Source organism: Mustela lutreola, chromosome 7, assembly GCF_030435805.1.
Source record: "Mustela lutreola isolate mMusLut2 chromosome 7, mMusLut2.pri, whole genome shotgun sequence".
Taxonomy (NCBI): Eukaryota; Metazoa; Chordata; class Mammalia; order Carnivora; family Mustelidae; genus Mustela; species Mustela lutreola.
The window spans coordinates 77,546,836-77,565,455 of record NC_081296.1 but is presented as its reverse complement, the minus strand read 5'-3'; the positions used below and the strand labels follow the sequence as shown (position 1 = coordinate 77,565,455).

At 40.4% G+C, this 18,620-nt stretch overlaps 1 protein-coding gene across 5 annotated transcripts in view; it reads left to right on the top strand.

Annotated features, from left to right (window-relative positions):
• MYO5A (myosin VA) overlaps window positions 1–18,620 on the top strand; it is a 204,672-nt gene that overhangs the window by 132,251 nt on the left and 53,801 nt on the right. For all 5 annotated transcript variants that reach the window (XM_059181581.1, XM_059181582.1, XM_059181580.1 and 2 more), the window contains exons 17-24: window positions 1,043–1,129; window positions 1,218–1,326; window positions 3,835–4,046; window positions 4,937–5,093; window positions 8,787–9,026; window positions 10,050–10,298; window positions 12,458–12,551; window positions 15,273–15,421. In XM_059181581.1, coding sequence (XP_059037564.1) covers window positions 1,043–1,129; window positions 1,218–1,326; window positions 3,835–4,046; window positions 4,937–5,093; window positions 8,787–9,026; window positions 10,050–10,298; window positions 12,458–12,551; window positions 15,273–15,421 — 1,297 coding nt within the window. The remainder of the gene's footprint in view (window positions 1–1,042; window positions 1,130–1,217; window positions 1,327–3,834; window positions 4,047–4,936; window positions 5,094–8,786; window positions 9,027–10,049; window positions 10,299–12,457; window positions 12,552–15,272; window positions 15,422–18,620) is intronic.

Genomic DNA, 18,620 nt, shown 5'->3' with positions numbered 1-18,620 from the left:
CATTCTTGTATATTTGCCCAATTATCTTCTTAGGATAATCTATTTCTAGAAGGGGAATTTATAGGTCAGGTTAAGCACATTTACCAAAGGTTATAACTCCCACTCCCACTGCATAGGGAATGAGGGCTCATTTTCTACACCCTGCCAACCCTGCCCTCTGAGATTCTGCCTTAGATGCAGGGGCAGTTATGAAAGACTTATATATCCTCCTGATTGCCAAGAAGCCCTTTCTGGAGGCAATGGGAGGCAGAAAAAGCTGCCACCGCCTGGGCCACTCTCCTGGACAACCTTAGGGGCCATTACCTTCCATCAGCCAACCCCATCTCCTATGGCCAACAGAACACTTGAGAGGACAGCACAGCATGCTAGGATAGGGTGCTTAGGGCTTAACTGGGGGAGAACAAGGAGTGATCATTCAGCAAGGGCCGGCCTTGCTACTTCCTCTCTTAGTGTCAATGTAATGTTCAGATGCCATTTGTCTAGAGTAAAATAAACAAAGTATATAAGATATAGTACAAAGTGAAAATAATTGTTATTGGTATAGACACTATAAATCCTTTGTATGTACCCACAAAGTTGAATAGAACTTTTAGAACAGCAATATTAAAAAAAAATAATTGGATGAGGTGTATTTAATTTGTTCTTAGAGAAATCTCCAGAGTTGGCCAGTCTTTCTTCTAAGGAAGCTATATATGGTGAGCTAAAGAAACAAGAGAACATCTGACCACAGCAAGCCATTTAATAAATAAGAGCAAAGTACTGAGGAGTTTTAGGGTTCTTAAAATATGCCCAGTGGTATTTGTTACAGGTGTGTGGTGTGAGCTACAGATCCTATTTATGGCTCTGCTTTTTATTTTACTGCTAATTGTCTCCTCCCCCCAGGATTTGCCGTTGTGATCCCTGCTCCAACTTTTGAATGCTTTCTTTTTTAATTTCTCCATTTGACTCCTTACAAAAGAGTTTGCTCTCTGGACTGAGGAGGGTAATTTGTGGCTGCAGCCAAGCTTTTTTGTATGTCACTGATGTTCCCTTTTACACGTAGGTTTGATGAGAAGAGGGCGGTGCAGCAGCTGAGAGCATGTGGTGTCCTGGAAACCATCCGCATCAGTGCAGCGGGCTTCCCCTCACGGTGAGCGTGACCAGTTTCATATGGAAGGGACCCTCTGGGAGAGAGTCTTACCTCTTCCAGTAAGCTGATGGGAGTTGTTTTCATACAGGTGGACCTACCAAGAATTTTTCAGCCGCTACCGTGTCCTAATGAAGCAAAAGGATGTGCTGAGTGACAGAAAGCAAACATGCAAGAATGTGTTAGAGAAACTGATACTGGTAAGAAGGATTTTCATTTATCTTCATACTGGCCAAGGGCCTTGTGATTGTAAGGTTTGACAGCCCTGGTAAATCCAAATACCACTAATCCAGATTATTTGGAGTTGGGAGGGTGGGGGCACACTGTCTCAGAGGTCAAGGCTCACTGTGTCTAAGATGCTAGACCTAGTGAGGGGGATGGTATATTGTCAGGAAACAGGATGGTGACGTCTGGAGAGATCTGGACCCAGACTTGAGACACACACCTTTTAGAGTTTGATCATTATCAATAAAAGTTCATCTCATACTTATTTATGGAAGATATTAGGCCAGATACTGTGTGATTAAGAAAAAGCAAGTCTTGTCCTAATATAACATAGTCTGTCTTGGAAATTCATGCATTTTAGAGATCAGTATAGTAAGCCTTAGTATCTGTCAAATGCTAAAGAAGTCACAGGAAGGCAAAGCCACATGTACTGTGGGAAGGAGGAACAATTTCATGGAAGAGGCATGTTTTGAGTTAGGCCCTGAAGAATTGGTAAGATTGTATAAAAGCAGAAGGGTATCCTAATAGGGAGCAAGGTGTGAAGAAGTAAGAAAGCATAGAATTTGCTCATAAAACAGTATAGTGCTTTTCTGTTGTTTTGTTTTTTTCAGTATAAGATTGATACATGGAACAGTAGGGATTTGGTTAAGAAATACAGGTTGGTGTTTGAAAAGTCTTGTATGCCAAACTAAGGAGTTCTCAAACTTTAGAATGCATCAGAGTCACCTGGACGGCTTGTTAAACTACATTGCTGAGATAGCCTGCAGAATTTTTTATTCAGTAGGTCTGGGATGGGCCCAATAATATGCATTTCTTACAAGTTCCCACATGATGCTCATGCTGTTCTAAGGACTCCATTTTGAGAACAGGTACTCTAGTTCATGAAGAACTTAAGATTTATGAAAGGTTTTTTAAAGATTTTATTTATTTATTTATTTAACGGGAGCGGGGGGAACACAAGTAGGGGGAGTGCGAGAGGGAGCAGCAGGCTCCCCACCAAGCAAGGAACCCAATGTGGGACTCGGTCCCAGGACCCAGGGATCATGACTCCAGCTGAAGGCCGTTGCTTAATGACTGAGCCTCCCAGGCTCCCCATAAAAGGTTTTTTTAAAAATATTTTCATTTGTTTTATACTAGTTTGAATGGATTACCTCACTTTGAGGTAATTAGTCCTAATTACTGACTATTAACTAAATATAATATCTCTTCTTTGGTAATAATAACTTTTGTTTTCCTTTGGAAGAACTAAGGCCACTTTCTTAGTAATATGTAAAAGGAATCATGTTTTTGGCTTTGGACCAACCCCTTTCTAACCTAGGTTCAGATCAGAATGGAGAGCAGAAAGTAGGAACAATCCTACACCCAGACCATGATGTCCCCAGACCATACCAGGTCTGGCTCAGGGCTGTGCAGGGCAGTGTGCAGGGCGGTGTGCAGAGGAGGCTGCCAGTAGAGGGGAGCAGGGGTGGAGTGGGGAAGCTGAGATGGGACAGGGAGAAGGAGAAGGGAACTACCTTCTAGCCCTGCTTCTGTCTCCAGCTATGCTTCCTATGTAAGCTTTATGCATTTAAATTAAAATAATTTTAGATGTTTTAGGTATATATGGGGATTTCTGATTTTTTCTGGGTTTACATACAAGATAGGTTGTTTACACTGTTTACACTGAAAAGTGATTTTCTTTGTTTTGCCTTATCAGATCATGGTAGTGATTACTATAAATAAATTCCATTCTTCTTTTGACATGAGCATGGTTAATAAGCTGCATCCTTCTAGATAAGATGGATAAGAATGTGGTAGACAAAAAATAGCATGTTCTGTGTTTACTGCTCTGCTCTGCTTGTAATCCAAAATCGATGAGCTGTACAAGTGATTATGTTCTTATAAAAGGAGTTTTAAAATTTGTACAAGGATTTTAGATACATTTATAGGATTGTGTTTATTTTCAGATACTGTTGATTAAAGACAACAGTAACTGTTGCAAATTTAACTCTTGATATGAGTATGCCAAGTTTTTGTGGTTTAATTCTTATTTTGCATACATAGCTTCCTGCCTTATTCTTCATGCTGGTATTTTTGTCCCTTCAGCTTTCTCATGGAACATACAGCCTGATGTAATGCTTACAGCCCGAGTCAGTCAGAGCGAGTGTCAGCGTCTCCATTTCCTTGAGATATTTAAAATGCAAACAGTTAAATTGCCTATAACCCACAACCAAGTGTTTGGCCAGAGATAATAATTCCAGGTAGAATGATTCTGGAAAATAATTCTTAAACTATAGTTTTCCTTAAAATCCCTTTTATTTGCTTGTCTTGCATAGGATAAAAAAATCTGGCTCCATTAGTTAATGGCGATATAGCCCAAGTTTTAGCTACTAGATTCATCCTTTTACTGATTCTGCTTTTAGACATATCTTTTTCTCTTTTAGAAGTTCATTTATATGGTCATCATTTCTACTTCTGAGTATACAATTTCTTCCACAAAACAGGACAAGGACAAATACCAGTTTGGTAAGACAAAGATCTTTTTCCGTGCTGGTCAAGTGGCCTACCTAGAAAAACTGAGAGCAGACAAGCTGCGGGCGGCCTGCATTCGGATCCAGAAGACTATCCGAGGCTGGCTGCTGCGAAAGAAGTACCTGCGCATGCGCAAGGCGGCCATCACCGTGCAGAGACACGTGCGAGGCTACCAGGCCCGATGGTAGGTCTCTGGGTCGCCCCTCCAGCCTGACGCACAGCCCTGGACCTTGGACAGCCCACCTGGTTCCTTGTCCAACCGAGGACAGTTTTCAGGGGTCTTCGTGTTTGAAAGACAGCACCCTGCCTCTTCCTGTTTCAGAAAGGGACAGATTTACTCACAAGACAGTTAAATACCCTTATAAGTGATTTAGATTCATCAACAAAAAATACTGCCTACTCCTGTCCTCCGGTTTTTTTTTTTTTTTTTTTTTTTTTTTTTACTTTTATGTAGGCTTGAAAAAATCCTCTGTAAATTAACACAGTCATGAATATGTGCTGGTTAACAATGATTCCACTGAAGAGTTTTCAGTAGCAATTAACAGGAGATCTGGAGGAGAATGAGACTTGAGTGTGATTTACCTATGGGGTAATTTTAATTTAGAACTATCAGTGGAGATGAATTAATGGCAAAGAATTTACGCCCAAACAGGTAGATGAGGGAAAAACATCACACATTAGCAGTGGCTAGATATAAGAAAGCTGGTCGTGATCAGTTTGGGATTACTGTGGACAGCCAGTCAGCTGTGTAAAGGGGATATATCCTGGGGTAATGAACACTGTCCTAGAAAGAGAGAAGCTTTCTGAGCTTCACTTTCTTTACTGTAATATTGGGGAATGTGGGACATCCTACTTTGCTGGGTTAGGGAAGACTCAAATCAGAAAATGAATGCAAAACTATTTGGAGGAACTATAAATTGCCCTACAAATAAATGACTTAACATGTATAATAGTAGAATAATAACAATGGAGGTACTACTTATTCTGCTGAAGTTATTGGTGCTTTACGTCTGTACAGAATGTAGTCTGGGTTTGTCTGATTACTGACTCTGCACCTCTCTTTTCTTTGGCCAGCTATGCTAAGTTCCTACGCAGAACCAAGGCAGCAACCATTATTCAGAAGTACTGGCGCATGTATATAGTCCGCAAGAGATACAAGATAAGACGATCAGCCACTATTGTTCTTCAGTCTTATTTGCGAGGCTACTTGGCCAGAAATAGATATCATAAGGTGAGGCATTATTTCTAACTTTGTTTATTCATTCCATTAACATTAATCAAATTCCATATCTGTACAAAATACCACAGGGTTTCCTGTGGACATAGAAACTGAATAGAGATAACTGACAATTGAAATATATTTTTAAATATTAAATAAGTACATATATTTATTTATTTTTAAATTTAAAAAATAACATATAATGTATTATTGGTTTCAGAGAAACAGGCCTGTGATTCTTCAGTCTTACTTAACACCCTTTGTTCCTTACAACACATACCCTCCCCAGTGTCCATCACCAGTTGCACCATCCCTCACCACCCTCTCCCGTCCAGCAAACCTCAGTTTGTTATCTGAGATTCAGAGTCTCTTATGGTTTGACTCCCTATCTGGTTTTGTCCTGTTTCAAAGTATATGTATTTGTTAACAGGGTAGTGGAAAAAATACCTTCCTTTTGCCCCTTTATCTGAGTAATTTGAAAAAAGAAGTAACCAAACTGGTTTCCTGTGGCTGCTGTGATAAGTTACCAACAGCTTGGTGGCTTAAAACAACAGAAATGTGGGGGCACCTGGGTGGCTCAGTGGGTTAAAGCCTCTGCCTTCGGCTCAGGTCATGATCCCAGGGTCCTGGAATCAAGCCCCGCATCGGGCTTTCTGCTCGGCAGGGAGCCTGCTTCCTCCTCCCTCTCTCTCTGCCTGCCTCTCTGCCTACTTGTGATCTCTGTCAAAAAAAAAAAAATAAAATCTTTAAAAAAAAAAAAAACAAAAAACAGAAATGTGTTCTCTGAGTCCTGAGACTGGAAGTCTAAAATCAGTATCACTGGGCCAAAATCAGGACATCAGCAGAGCTGTATTTCCTCCAGAAGCTCTAGCAGAGACTCTGTCTCTTGCCTCTTCCAGCTTCTGCCAGGTCACTGCCACTATCCCTTGTGTTTGTGGCCACATCTCTCCAACTTCTGCCTCCATCCTCACATCATCTTCTCCTCTGTGTGTCTAACTTTGCTTCTCTTGTCTGTTTCCTCTGAGAATGCTTATGATGGATTTGAGGCCTGCCGAGATAATTCACGATAATGCCCCCATCTCAAGACCCTTAATTTTTTAAAAAAAGATTTATTGGAGAGAGATGGAGTGCGAGAGAGAGCACAGGAGCAGGGGGAGGGAGAGGGACAAGCAGGCTCCATGCTCAGCATGGAGCCCGAAAGCAGGTCTCGATCCTACAGCCCTGATCTCACAACCCTGAGATCACGACCTGAGCTGAAATCAAGAGTTGGAAGCCCAACTGGCTGAGCCACCTGGGTGCCCCAAGACCCTTAATTTAGTCACATCTGCAAAGACCATTTTCCCCAAACAAGGTTTGGGGAAACAATCTTTACAGGTCCAGGGATGAGGACCTGATGTCCCTGAGGGACTTTATTCAGCCGACTATGATGAGCTTTGAATAGGTAGAATATCTGACAGAGGAGTAGAAGATTGTACCAAGAATAAAACAGCCTTAGAAGAATTTAACATGGTGAGAAGGAAATAAATTACATTAATGTGGTTAAAAGTTATATTGACTAGAATATGATGCTTCAGCAATTTTTGACAAATAATCATAATATCTCACAATAATCAACCTGACTAGATAACGGATCACCAGATTAATCTTAGTCCTTACCTCTGACAATATATGATCTAATTGATGGAAGGTTTTTATCTCTTTCATTTTGGCAAGGTTTTGAGCTTGGCTTTAGGGTATATTCTCAATAAGCTGGAAATACAGTCTGGATCTTAGAGCTTGGTGGCATTCACCATTAGAAGGAAAATCAGTAGAATGATTGGAGTGACATGTCTCTGGTCACAAGTAGTGAATGGGTTTGTCCAGGTCCTTTTTATGTGTTTATCTTACTTTCTTATTGTGAAATAATTTTATGCAGCAAAGAAAATCAGAAGTTAATGAGGCTTGAATGAGCAAAACACATATAGCTGTGTTTTTGTTTTTTTGTTTAAAGATTTTTATTTATTTATTTATCTGACAGACAAAGATCACAAGCAGGCAGAGAGGCAGGCAGAGGGAGAGGGGGAAGCGGGCTCCCCGCTGAGCAGAGAGCCCGATGCGGGGCTTGATCCCAGGACCCTGGGATCATGACCTGAGCCAAAGGCAGAGGCTCAACCCACTGAGCCACCCAGGCACTCCATATAGCTGTGTTTTGAAGAAAATTTGAAAGCATCTACTCTGGGTCTTTCTGCCCATGCCTTCTGGAGCTCTTTCTCTATAGGCATGAGCTTTCAGGGAGAGGTAAAACCTTATTAAACTTGACGTTTTAGATACAACAAACTGGTTGCCCTCCTGAGATGTTACCCCTACCTGAGATGTTTTCCTCAGGGATATCTGAACTGGGTTGTGAGGCCTTCAGTGTAGCAGAGGCAGGCTCTGCCCAACTCAGCTCCCAGTGTGACTAGACACGGTGTGGGTAGCACATTAGAGGCAAGCTCATATACAGGCCGGTAGCACCCCATCAGTGCTCCTTCTGGCTCTGTGCAGGTGCCATTTAATTTCTCTGACTCACTGATGGACATGAGATTGAGAGTGGAAGCTCTAATTATATACTGTTTCCATTTGGCTGAAATTTCAGAAATGGACCAACGTCCGAAGTAACATGGAGAGAAGGAAATGGCATAGGAAAATTGGAATTAATAGCTTTGCCACTGTGTGCTGAGTTTTAAAGTCTGAAAGTGTCTGAAAACCTTCAGTTTTCATCATGGAGTCTTATCCATTTCATCACTAGTCGTCCAGATAAGGCAAGGGGCTCGCTTGGGATTGTTATGCTCAGTGAGAGCTCGGCCTGCCGGCCTCACTGCAGCTTGATACACACTGACTGGCTGACTGAGCAGAGACTGAAGCCTGCCTTGGAATTAGGAGAGCAGCTGAAAAGGGCATACTTCAACTGCCAAAGGGACTGTTAAGGTCTCCAACAGACCTATGATTTTTTTATACATACATTATGTATGTATATTACATACATTTAAATATCAGTTCTATCACACAGGTTATTGCATAAAATTATAGACTTAGAAATACCTCAAGGTTTTGCTAATTTAACCTTTCTTAAAGTTCAAGAATTTTTTTTTAAATTCAAGAATTGTTTATCATTTCTGGAAATTCTTTATACAATCCCTTCTTGATGGTCTTTATTGACAAATTCATCTCATAAGGCAACCTTGTTGTTATAAGTTGTTTGTAAGTTTAGGGGAATATCTTTTTTTTTTTTTAGAAAATACAATAGAAAATCAAAATTAAGATTAGTTCACTTCATCTTTTATTTTCCTTTTAAAGCTCCATCTCTACCACCTTTGAATTTCATAAGTGGATTCCTGCTACATTTGAAATAGCAACGGGAAATCCTCACTAAAATGGCTTTCCTCAAATGTGGCAAACAAGAGTGTCATTTTGTTTGTTTGTTTGTTTCTGGGGGGAAAGGTGAATAAATCAGTAATAAACTTTGTAGTACCCCTTGTGTCAGCTTCTGCAGTGAGATTACTGGTCATACCTCATGTCTTCAAGCATAGGTTTGTGATACGTAAAATCCAGACAGTACAATACAATGTTTGTATCCTTTCCTTTGGGCAGCATCTGGCTTCTCAGCCTGACGTAGCTGGGTTGATGACGTTGAACCTCTAGTCTGGTCCAGGGTCGGACATTACCTGGATTTCCCTTTCTCCACAGATGCTCCGTGAACACAAAGCAGTTATCATTCAGAAGTGGGTGCGGGGCTGGCTGGCTCGCACGCACTACAGGAGGAGCACGCAAGCCATCATCTACCTCCAGTGCTGCTTCCGGCGGATGATGGCCAAGCGCGAGCTGAAGAAGCTCAAGATCGAGGCCCGCTCCGTGGAGCGCTACAAGAAGCTGCACATTGGCATGGAGAACAAGATCATGCAGCTGCAACGCAAAGTGGATGAGCAGGTGTGTCTTCCTTGGGACCCCGGGGCAGGGGGCTGACTAAAGGGGGGGCCGTGGAATGTGGTCAGCAGTGTCTCCCCTTGGCTTCACTTTTCAGTTGAAGCAAAAACGGTAAAATAATAAAGACAGTAATGTTGTTATGGAAAGAGTGACAAACTCATAGGTAAGACTACACCTGCAAGATGAAGGGAGGAAATTATTCTGAGAACACAGCCAGATATACAACATTGCAAACCTTTATGACCAAGAGTCATATTGTACTTTGTACTTTATAAATCTCTTCCATCATTATCGTTCATCTGCATAAATTTTAAGGTTCCTTTTACAGATGAGTTGTTTAGCATTGAGATATGGTGCAAGAGGCAGAAAGATGTCCATTCTCCTGAGTAATGTACAGTCTGTTTGCAGGGATAAAATTTTATTTCCTAGAGATAGTTACCAAGTAATATTTTAGCACATACAAATGATACAGTAGTAATTAATAATACATAAATACCGAGGAGGGCAAAAAAACCCAAAACCAAAACCAAACAAAACCCAGCAAACAGAATAAAGTGAGATTCATCAGGGAGAAGGAGGAATTCACCTGAGTGGGAAGTGTTTTGAGGTAATAAAGAGATTTGTAAATAACTTGTGATTTTGAGCCCATTTTATCATTTTTCTGAATCACCTTCCTAGCGTATGGCTTTCAGTAGAACACTGATTTATATTCAAAAGCAAGTATAGATTTTTCTATTTCTGGTTTAAGAATCAGGAAATTAAGAATTTACTGTGGTAATTCACCTTGTGATCATGAGAAAATCACATCTGTGTTGCTTATGATGTAAAACAGAATTAATTCTGCCTGTTCTCTCTTTGTTTCACTTCAAGAGGTATTGATTATAAAGATTGTGGTTAGTATTTTGGTTAGGTATATTATCAGTGCTAGGGTGATATAGCATGAATATGATGAATAAATACGGTTTTCTTAAAATACACTTGATGATATATATTCTTATTGTTACTTATATGTGTGTGTATAAAAAGAACAAAGATTACAAATGCCTCATGGAGAAACTGACCAACCTGGAGGGAATATACACCTCTGAGACTGAGAAACTACGAAGTGACTTAGAGCGTCTCCAGCTAAGTGAGGAGGAAGCCAAGGTTGCTACCGGACGGGTCCTCAGTCTGCAGGAGGAAATTGCCAAGCTCCGGAAAGACCTGGAACAAACTCAGTCAGAGAAAAAATCCATTGAGGAGCGTGCAGATAAATACAAACAGGAAACCGAGCAGGTGGGAACTAGTTTTCATATCCCCATCTACTCTTTTCACAAAGTAAATGTGCTGTCGTCATGACCTGGCCATGTGGCCCAAGGTTGATTTCAGTTGAAGGTGAAGTAAAAATGTCAGTTTGTTTACTGTTCATGATTAGTGTTCTCCAAGCATGTCTCCCACTCAGTGGATGAGTAGTTGTAGGTCTTTTAGTAGAACCTTTTGACTCTAGTAAGAACAGAGGCAAAGCAGTGTTCTAAGAAGAGAATTAATGGCCAAGAACGTACTCCACACTCTTCTTTTTTAAATACAAAGGTCTAGGTGAAGTGTAGGCTCCTTTTTCTCCAAAAGGATTAACATGATTAAGAAGCCAATCAAGCAGTGAAATGTTGCTAGCTGATAGTAGAGATCTTTCTGGAAACCTGTAAGGCTGTGTTGAGAAGTCCGAGTGGGAGAAGTACAAATGTCTGCACACTTGTAGCCAGGAGCCGTGATGCAGATAGAACAGCAACAACAGTGCTTGTGAACTGGTGTTTTTACTTACAAGTTTATATCAATGTTTATATCAAAGCTTCATTAAATACAGAAAATATTACAGTTCTCAAGCAGCACTGCAATGTATTGTTTAAGCAAAATCAAAGTACCTCAACATAAAGCTTACTTGAAAAAAGTGATAGATTTTCATAAATTCCACTACAATTACCATCTTTAAATTAAAACAGAGTTGACTGTTGGCTATAACTATTGGCAAGACTCTCAATTTCCTGTGCTTTTTCTGTACTGATTTCTGAATAGATTTTTTTTTTCAAGATTTTAGTTGTTTGAGAGAGTACATGCCTGGGATGGGGTAAGGGGCAGAGGGAGAGAGAGAGAAACAGACTCCCCACTGAGCATGAAACCTGACTCAGGGCTCAATCTCATAACCCTGAGATCACAACCCGAGACCAAACTGAAAGTCTGACTCTGCACCTACTACACCACCCAGGCGCCCTGTACTGCCTTCTGAATTTTAATAGGGCTCTCTTTCTCTGTCTCTGACCTCCTGAAAACTTTCTCTTTATAATTAAAGCTATTGCTTTAACGTGTGACTCTTGATCTCAGGGTCACAGTTTGAACCCCACATTGGGCATAGAGTCTACTTTAAAAAGAGAGGAAGGAAGGAAGGGAGGGAGGAAAGGACAGACGGAGGGAAAAAAGCAAGCTATTACTTAAAGAGTTCCTTGAATTTATGCTTAGAGAAAGGAATTCAAATTTTACTCCACACAAGCACACATTTATGTCAAAGGTGAACTAAGTAAACTATCAACTTTGCGAAGTTTACCTTTGGTTTTAATTTTTGCTTCCTGGGAATCCTCATCCAACTGAGAACTAGAAAGTGAAAGGTCATTGTGTTTTATGTGTAGGGTGTGTGTGTGTGTGTGTGTGTGTGTGTGTGTGTGCGCGCGCGCTGTGGGCAAAATATACATACACGTAACATAAAATTTACCACTTTGACCATTTTTAAGTGTACAGTCTTGTGACATTTAAGTATTTTCACACTGTTGTAAGGTCAATGCTTAAACATGGAATAAAAGGACTAGTTTGTAACCCTGTAAAACTCTTAAGAGGAGATGAAAGGGAAATTCTCTTCCACAAGACAGACAGCAGGGAGCTTCAGAAGGAATCCAGTGAATTCCAGAACCAAAATGCCCTCTTCATATCTTTCTTAACCTCCTTAATCTCTCTTAATACCTGAATCATCAGTACACTGAAGCTTTTGTTAGGCTTTTGAGGTGAGAAGGCATTTTCATTCTTTCAAGAGCAAATGCTTACTAGGTGCCAGACAGTTGCTAAATGCTCAAGGTACAAAGCAAAACAACAGCAATTTTCTCCATTCTCTAGGAATTGCTGGTCTATTAGGGAAGTAAAAGTCAATAATTTCTAAGGGCTATAAAGAGGCACATCCAAGGCATATCAGGGTCCTGTAGGAGAGACACCTAATTGCAAGGAGTTTCCAGGAAGGCTCTCTGGAGGGGTTAATGCTTGAGCCAGGTTAAAAAAAAAATGACTAGATGGACCTAGGCAAAGAAATGAGGTGCAGAGATGTGGCGGTAAAGAGGGCCTGTGATGTGGTCTTTATGTTCAGTATGGGGCGTCCTCTGTCTACTGCAGCCATCTGAGTTGATTGTTTTATTTTATAGCTGGTATCAAGTCTGAAGGAAGAAAATACTTTGCTGAAGCAGGAAAAAGAGACCCTCAATCATCTTATCGTGGAGCAGGCTAAGGAGATGACAGGTAAGACTCATGTGGGTGTAACTTGCCTTACTCCAGCCAAGTTCGGATCAAAGTTTTATATGTTACAACTTTGTTACAACTGCAATGTTTTAAAAAGTTGGGATTGTCAGGGTGCCTGGGTGGCTCAGTGGGTTAAGCCTCTGTCTTCAGCTCAAGTCATGATCTCAGGGTCCTGGGATTGAGCCCCACATCGTGCTCTCTGCTCAGCGGGGAGCCTGCTTTCCCCCCAACCCCCGCCTCTCTGCCTATTTGTGATCTTTGTCTGTCAAATAAATAAAATCTTTTAAAAAAAGAAGCAATTTAAAAAAAAAAGTTGAGATTGTCATCAGTAAATTTAAGAAGTTCCAAGAGGCAAGCACTGTAAATATTTTGGTTGATTTAGTTGGTGAACTTGTAAATCTGGTCTTTCTATGCACAAATGTGAATTCATGTGTGGTCAGTATCCTATGTAATTTTGTTAAAAAATTAATTTTGTTCTGCATGTATGATTTATTAGTTATGACTTATAAGATTCTATTGAATTAGGAAGAAATCGTGAGCTAACGTGTATGTGTCTATATGTATTTATTTATTTTTTGCTAAACCAATGGATATTATTCTCCCAAGATCAGTTATTCTTTTCCACCTAAAATAAAAAGGCAAGTCTAATTTTTTGAGTAGAGAACTAACTAGATGTGAACATTTATTCTATCAGCTATTTGTGAGATAGGTAAGAATGATGGTAATTTACAAGGAGTATACGCGTATATAAATGCGGGCTAAGAAGATATGGGTTGAAGCTATAGAAATTGGTGGGGGAGACAAAGTGAAAGAGATGGATTGGAGTGAGGATATAGTAAATGAAGAGAATCACCAGAATGTTATCCTTTTTGATATGGTTTTCAAAAAAGGAATAACAATTTTCTAAAGTATTGAGATGATGTATTATGACAATAATGGTGTATTACTACTGTTGAGGAAACTGAGGGAGAAAAGTACCTATTTTTTTTTTTTTTAAGATTTTATTTATTTATTTGACAGAGAGAAATCACAAGTACACTGAGAGGCAGGCAGAGAGAGAGAGAGAGAGAAGGAAGCAGGCTCCCTGCCGAGCAGAGAGCCCGATGCGGGACTCGATCCCGGGACCCTGAGATCATGACCTGAGCCGAAGGCAGCGGCTTAACCCACTGAGCCACCCAGGCGCCCGAAAAGTACCTATTTTTGAGTAAAATTAATGAGATCAGTTGTTAGAGTGTTAAATTTTAGATGTCAGCTAAGATGTGCTGAAAACAAATTGAGATTAAAGATTAGAGACAGGAAGAAATAGGCCTTAAAGTATCCATTAAAGCTATGATGATAAGAGAACCCCTTGTGCTTTTCTCTCCACTATGTCTTCCCTCCCAGTTAAAGGGCATATTGTAAAGGAAAGAGAAGAAATCCGGAATTAAGCCTTATAGGGTAACCACAAGTAAAGGATAAGGTAAAGAAAAGAAACTAGAAAAAAAAAGTTGATAGGGGATATTAAAAACAGTCACTAAAGATATGGAAAGAAGGCTGCTAGGATGCAGAATGTGATGGAAAGATCCAGAATGACAAGAATACTTGAAACTGCATGAGAAGAACAAAGAACTAACATGAGATTTGCCTAGGGAAGATATCTTGGTAGCCTTAGGCAGCTTCTGCAAATTGGTAGGACCAATTCTGCAAATTGGTAAGAATAAAAGGAAATTTATGGAATGTGATAGGAGAAATTCTTTCATTCCTTCACTCACACATTATGAAAGCCCTACACTAGGGAAGCACTGTGGCACCAGGGAAGCAGTTGTGACAGGACACTTGCAGCCCTCACCTTTACGGAGCTACAAGAGAAAGATATGGTGAAGCAGTTGGAGCAGGCAAGGAAGGCTAAGATTTAGCATGAAACATGAGAATAAAATGGGCTATGTAAATGTTAGGAAGCTTAATATTTATAAATGTGACTGGTTGGCTTATTTAGGTAAAACATACAGCTGAGATCTGAGGCTGTTTACTTTGCTTTATCTGCAGTCAGGAGCTCATCTCCTATCTCCAGATGACGTCCCAGGCAAATGTGAGCCACTAGCAACAGAGACAGCAGAGCGGGGTGGTAAATGGAAAGGTTGAGGTACCCCCGGCAACACACAAGAGATGTGACACAGATGGCCAGGCATGGGGGTCTTATCTGGTTAGAAATGGGGGAGTGATAGGACTGTGGAGGGTCAGTATGCTGGAAATATTGTAAGATCTCAGCCTAGAGAGTGAGGTGAGCAGAGTGTTGACATAGGACATGGACAGCTGGGTTCGCTGAGAAGTCACTGCTTCCTCAGAGATCTGAGGAGTATCTCTGACTTTTTGACAGAGTACACTAATTTGGACAAAAGAATTTTATGATAGCCTGAAACAGAATATTGGAATAAATAATACTTTAGTTACTAAACAATGCCTGGTGAAAGTTTATCAAGGATGTGCTATAACCAGTGAATGATCTAGTGGCATTGAATCCTTAGTACATGGAAGAACTCAGTAGATGATTGCTGTTATTCACAAACTTTTTTTTTTTTTTGTCATATTTGCTCTTTCCCTACATTCACTAAGATACTCTTCATAGTTCTTGGCGCTAGAAGTAAAACACTTTGCAGAGAAACTGGAAGTCAGTGAACATGTTTGTCCTCTTGAATTCTGGAGAGCCATCTTTGTTATGCTTTCCCCTCTTCTTTCTTTCAGAGACTATGGAGAAGAAGTTAGTAGAAGAAACGAAACAACTGGAACTCGATCTTAATGATGAGAGGCTGAGATACCAGAACCTTCTGAATGAGTTCAGTCGCTTAGAAGAACGATATGATGACCTCAAGGAAGAGATGACTCTGATGGTGGTGAGTCAAACACTTGCTTCTTTGAAAATGAAATATTTAAGCACATACAAAAGCAGAACAGTGGAATGAATCCCATGTACTCCACGTACTCATGATCCAATTCCAAAACGGCCAACACATTTCTACCCCTACTCTACCCTCCTTTGCACATTGTCCAATGGTTTGAGTTGTAAAGCAAATCCTGCAAATCATCTAACTTTATTTGTGAATACTTTGTAAAGTCAAACACTTTAAAGACTGGGCCATATACTTTGTCGTACATACTGGGTGACTTCATGTAAAATTTTCATATAAAACAAATATTTATATAATTGAGTATTTACTGGTTGTTGTGATTGCAAAGAGAGATTCCTACAAAAAGAAAATTCAGTCTCTATTTTTACAAATTATCTTATCTATTTCAAGAACTCTTCTCCATCTACCAACATACCTCTTGTACTTTTAATAGTTCTACACAGTCTCTCTGTTCTACTTATCCTACTGTCAGGAGACAAAGTGTTCTCTAGCTCTCTTGTTCCCTGTAAGTATCAGCCTTGAGGGTAACCTCATGGTACAAATGGCTAGAAATGCTTTGAAATATCTCTTATAAAAACAAGATAATTTGAGATCTGTGGCATAGGATATTTGGTTCAAATTTTGCTTCTATCTGGATCCTTTGACAACGTTTTTAAAAATGTAACATTTAAAAAGTCAAAATGGGGGCACCTGGGTGGCTCAGTGGGTTAAGCCTCTGCCTTCGGCTCAGGTCATGATCTCAGGGTCCTGGGATCGAGCCCCACATCGGGCTCTCTGCTCAGCAGGGAGCCTGCTTCCCCCCTCTCTCTCTGCCTGCCTCTTTACCTACTTGTGATCTCGCCCTCTCTCTGTCAAATAAATAAATTTAAAAAAATAAATAAATAAAATAAAAAGTCAAAATGAAGGAGATTATGTAACACAAATGAAATCAATTTGTCACTTGGAAGAGAGAAAACCTGGTCTCAAAGAGGTTAATTTAAATGCCACAGTTGGACTGTTATTTCAAACCTTGCTACTCTATCAGTAGCAATAATTTTTATGTGACATAACGAAATTAGAAATAAGAGTAGGTCACCGTTACTCTTACTGACAAACCAAAGGACAAATCAGTAGGTCTTGTCTCCCTTGATCTCATTGCTGCACTTGGCCTTGTTGAAATCTTTCCTCCTTCACATTCTCCCATTTTTAGCTTTCTTTGTTGGAGTCCTTTTCTTCTGTACTGGAATATCATGCTCCCCAGAGTTCCATTCTTGGATCTATTTTAATTCTATTTACTGAATAACTATGCCAGCATTTGTGGTGAATCTATACTTTGATTATAGTTAGAGCTAAGTTTCGTGTCCTACAAGGTGTTTCGAGATACTTGGGATATTAAGAAGTGGCATTGGGAAAAGAAATGATCAGGATCATATAAATGTAGGAATCACTAGTTGAAACAAAGAGATTGTTTTTCCTACAGAATTTCCTGGATTCTTTAATACTGCATGCCTGGTTTAAAAAAAAAAAAATACTGCATTCCTTGGGAACCTCAGAAAATAAAATGAGAGAAGCATGTGCCATGTAGTCATTACTTTCTGAGCACATTCTGGGAAATATTTGTGAGGTTAATGGGTCTCCTTCTTAGAGAGGTAGCTGTGTCTAGAAAAGACCCTCCACCAGTAATGGCCATCCTTCAGCAACTTAGCAGGGCTGTTCTTTCCCACTGGGTAAGTTTCTGCCTGCTAGCCATTCTGTCCCCAGCAATGTTGTGGAAAAAAGATGTAATCAAGTTCCGGGTGCAGCTCAGCAGCTTGATTTCTGATTTCTCAGCCTATAATCCTCTCCCCAGTGTGCCTGTGACTCATTGTCATTCCTCTTGGTTGACAAAATGGGCAGAGGGAGGGAAAAGGAAAATAGCAGAGGAAGGAAGATCAGAGTCTGCTTGCTTCCTACTGCTTGAGACCAGCTCTTCAGTAAGTCTCCTTTCCCAGCTCCAGACACAGCCAAGATTGCAGTCTTTAAGAAGATGTTTGCCAAGAATTGCAGAGAATTAAAAAATGGACTTTATAATTTAGGATTAATTAAATAATAGCAATATCTTATTTTAATGTGTAGGTAGAAGCTTCACAACTGACAGATGGGTACTTGGCTCATATTTCATTGAGGCTGTTCTGCAGATGGAGCGCTCACGGCCACAGTGCTTAGGAAGCCTTAGTGGTAAACGGAGTCCTCAAATAGATGGCAGGAGACTTTGGGGAGGGGAACTGATAGACTGCTGCAGGACCTCTGGGGATCTGTGTAGTAACACAGGGGCCAACGTTCACACCACTGATTACCAGGGTCTAGATTTGTTGGCCCTGATACCAGGAAGTGCTGTGGATTTTCCTTCAGGGACATTCAGTTGTGGAGTAGAGGCAAGGAAGAAGACACTAAATCCAGGGCGAAGGAGATTCAAGCAGACACTGAAACAGCAATGAGGCAATGGAATGCAGGCTTGTAAAGTGTTGCATGATTCATCCCCAATAAGGAGGGAGTCCAGCGTGTCAACAATGGGGTCATTAACAGAGTAAAACAGATTCAAGAAAAGAAGGAATTGTTGGAGACATGACAGATTAAAAGAGGACAGATGAGATCCAGATCTTGAAGGAGCACTTGATGATCAAGTAGGATGTTTGTCCTTGTAATTGAACAGCATATGGGTTAAAAACATGGGGAACAAGGCCAGGCATAGGGGAGTTGTCACCTTACTGTCACCTTACTGCAGGGTCCTAACAGTGATGGAGCATCTGTTCACATGAGTTGAATCCTTGTTATATGCCAAGCAATATGCTAACTCTTTACTTGCACTATCCTATTTAATCTTCACATAAACCCGATTAGGCAGATAATACTATTATTCACCTTTTCCTGATGATGAAAGTGAGGCCTGGAGAAGCTGGAGAAAGGGCACATAAATGGCAGACCTGGAATTCCTACCCAGCTCCCTCTTACTTCAGACCCAGAGCATTTAACCACTGCCTTGTATCCAGAAGTTACATTAAATAGCGAATATGCAGTGTTGCCTCTATTCAAACCTTAAAGTATTTGTTGTTTAGTGACACACACCTGAGGGAAAATAGAGGTCTCACTCATCTTTAATAAGCTTATCAAAAAGCCTTTGTCCAGGTATTTCGGAGGACCTATCTATTTCTCTTAATGATACAAC